A 3,322-nucleotide genomic window follows, 5' to 3' on the forward strand; every position below is an offset into this window, starting at 1 on the left:
AAAAAAAAGAGGGAGGGGAGCTAGAGAGATGGCTCAGGAGTTAAGACTACTGGTTGCTCTGCAGAGAGCCTAGGTTCAATTCCCAGCACTCACATGGTGGCTAACAACCATTTGTTAACTCCAGTTCAGGGGATCTAGGGCCCTCTTCTGGCCTCCTCAGGCATTTCATGACACAGGTACATTTACGTACATGCAGACAATACACTTATACACATACAATAAAAAAAAACTTTAAAAAAAATTTAAGTAATATTTTTTTGAAAGTTTAGGTAACTTTGTTAAAGAGCTAGGTTTTCAGGGTTTTTGTTTGGTTAAGGGTTTTTAGTAAGCACACTTTTCTTCTTTTAAATCAGTAAATACAACTACAGTGTGTACTGCTTTCTCCCAGAATAGGATTACTACCACTGAAATATGCTTCTAGCAATAGCTTGAACATTAAAAGTTGGTTTTGGGTCAGCAAGATGGCTCAGGGAGTAAAGGGCACTTATAATCAAGCCTGGTGACCTGAGCTCAATACCTGGACCCTACATAGTAGAAAGAGAGAACTGATTTGAGCAGATTGCCCTCTGACCCCATCCCCACACAAAATAAATAAATAAACAAATAATTTTTAAAATTTTAAAGTTGGTCCCTGAGAGCTAGGCATGGTAGCATGTACCTGTAATACTAGCACTTGGGAGGCTGAGACAAGAGGATCACTGTGAGTTCAAGACCAACCTGAATTATATAGTGAGTTCCAGGCCACCTTTGGGCTGCATTGTGGGACCCTGTTCCAATCGCCCCAAAAGCACCACCAAAAAAAAGTTGGTCCCTGGTTCAAATGCTTGAAAGTACAGTAATTATTGCCATTTTACAATTTAACTGTCTACCAACCCACCAATATACCAAATAAGCAACTACAGTTTTTAACCATTGACTCTAAATGATTAATGTCTGCATTTTACCATTTTTGTCTGCATATTTTAAAGATTCATTTTTAAATTTTAATTATGTATATTTAGGTATGTGTATGAGAATGCAGTTGCCCACAGAGGGTAGAGACGCCTGCAACTGGAGCTAGAATTACAGGCAGTTGTGAGCAGCCTGACGTAGGTGCTGGGAACTGAACTCAGGTCCTCTGCAAGAGCAGCAAGCATTCAACTACTGAGCCATCTCTCAAGCCCCCCTTTTTAAAAAATATTTTATTTATTATTTTTATTTTATGTGTATGAGTATACTGCTTGCATATATGTGAGTGCACCCATGTCGTGCAATGCCGCGGCAGTCAGAAGAGGGCTTCAATTTCCCCTGGAACTGGAGTTAAGGACAGTTCGTAGCCGCCATGTGGGTACTGGGAATCGAACCCAGGTCCTCAGCAAGAGCAGTCAGTGCTCTTAACCACGGAGCTATCTCTCCAGCCCCGTCCCCCATGTTTTTAAAAAATTTTTATTTATTTACTTTTTGTGTGTGTCTGTGTGCACAGAAGTCAAATGACAACTTTTAGGAATGGGTTCTCTCCTTCTACCAGTGGGGCCAGTGTACTGAACTCAGGTCACTGGGCTTGGGACATTACCCACTGAGCCCTCTTGCTGGCTTTGTATGTTTTGTTGTTGTAGGTTGGTTAGGTTTTTTTGTTTAAGACAAGATCACGCTATGGAGACAAGCTGGCCTTGAATTTCTGAGCCTCAAGCTCCCAAGTCCAGGATTACAGGCATGGACTCCATAAGACTTCTTAAAACCTCTGATGCATATGCAAGGCTCTGTGTTCAAATTCCAGTACTCCTCCAAAAAGAACCCCACCACAACCCTCTCAAACATTGATGTTTTTCAAAAGTGGAAAATTATGACTACTGAAAGTAGAACTATGTTTAACTGACAAAACTATAAAAAAGAATGATGATGTATTTCTATGACATGTAAAACTTCCTAGCCAGTATTTTTCATATCAGAAGTTATGATACTACATTAAATTTTAGACTGCAAACTAGAGTGCACCATTGAACTGTAAATTTCAAGCAATTTTTACCTGGTGTCACACTCATCTCTAGAGAAAAGTTAAAAGTGACTGAAACAGAGGCTGGAGAGATGGCTCAGTAGTTAAGAAGACTGATTATTCTTGCAGAAGACTGGGGTTCGAATCCCAGCACCCACATGGCAGCTAACAGCTGTCTGTAACTCTGATTATTCTTGCAGAAGACCAGAGTTCGAATCCCAGCACCCACATGCAGCTAACAACTGTCTGTAACTCCAGTTCCAGATGATCCAACAACCTCTTCTGCCCTGTGCCAGCACTGGATGCCCGACACGGATGCAGTTACCTACATGCAGGCATAACATTCATACACATAAAATAAAAATAATATTTTTTTAAAACTGACAATTTCACAAGATTTTATACATTATTCTCAAAATGTAATGAGGTGACATTATTAGGCAGTAATGGAGAGGTGACAGAGTAGCCTATTATTCTGGGAAATTAGAGGGTTGTACTCCCTCCTATCCTTACAATATACTTTTGCCAAAGAAACATATCCTGTTTTTTAAAGCCATACCATCTTATAAGGGAAATCACGTTTTAGTCTTTTGGAAATCCACGTGCCACTGCTGGGGTAATGGTGTTCAGTAACAAAATCCCAGGTACAAGGCTTGGGAGCCCCAAGAACCTGGACCTTCTAGTTCCCCGCCTTGGAGAGCCCAAGTGTGACCTTGGGGAACGGCCCAGGTTTGGAGACATGTCTATCTTCCACGAGAACGCTCCAATTGCGAACGCGTCGAGGGTGGGTCGGGCCCCAGCCGCAGACTCAGCAGGTAAGCTCGGCCACCGTCCGTCCCCAGCAGGCAGTTGCTGGGTGTCCCGGGTTCTGCACCCAGGACCCGCGCCTGCGAGCCTCCCTCCATCCCTGGGCCCCTCTCCGCCCTCCACCCCGCCGGACCACTCCGGGCGCTGAGCCTACGCCCCCGGGGCTCCTGCAGACTCCCGCGCACTCCTCCTCCACGCATGCCCCCGGCTGCCGGCCTCCCCACTCCGGCCACCCGCATCGGGGCCAGCGGCTCCTGGGGACCCGTCTCACCTCCGCGGTGAGAGATGTGTCTACTGAGGAATCGCTGCTTCTTTCTCTGGTGCAGCAACGTCGGGTACTTCAGCAGCAAGAAAGAGGTCACCAGATACCCCCCCAGGGTCGAGAGGAGGCAAAAGGCGGCGGTGGACGACATCGCGGGTCCACACCTTCTGGGCCTCCGAAACCCGCTGCGGCGAAGACCACCGCGGCTGCGGCTCGAGGTCCGCTCGCCCCCAGCGGGTGCAGCCGGCGAAGCGCACTTGGTCCCACAGGACCAACGCGCA

At 46.1% G+C, this 3,322-nt stretch overlaps 1 protein-coding gene across 1 annotated transcript in view; it reads right to left on the minus strand.

Moving 5' to 3' along the window:
• Gdpd1 (glycerophosphodiester phosphodiesterase domain containing 1) overlaps positions 1–3,322 on the minus strand; it is a 58,364-nt gene extending 55,042 nt beyond the window's left edge. The window contains exon 1 of the mRNA XM_008842672.3: positions 3,051–3,322. Coding sequence (XP_008840894.1) covers positions 3,051–3,192 — 142 coding nt within the window. The 5' untranslated portion in view covers positions 3,193–3,322. The remainder of the gene's footprint in view (positions 1–3,050) is intronic.

This window comes from Nannospalax galili, unplaced genomic scaffold (genome assembly GCF_000622305.1).
Source record: "Nannospalax galili isolate Female #2095 unplaced genomic scaffold, S.galili_v1.0 scaffold879, whole genome shotgun sequence".
Taxonomy (NCBI): Eukaryota; Metazoa; Chordata; class Mammalia; order Rodentia; family Spalacidae; genus Nannospalax; species Nannospalax galili.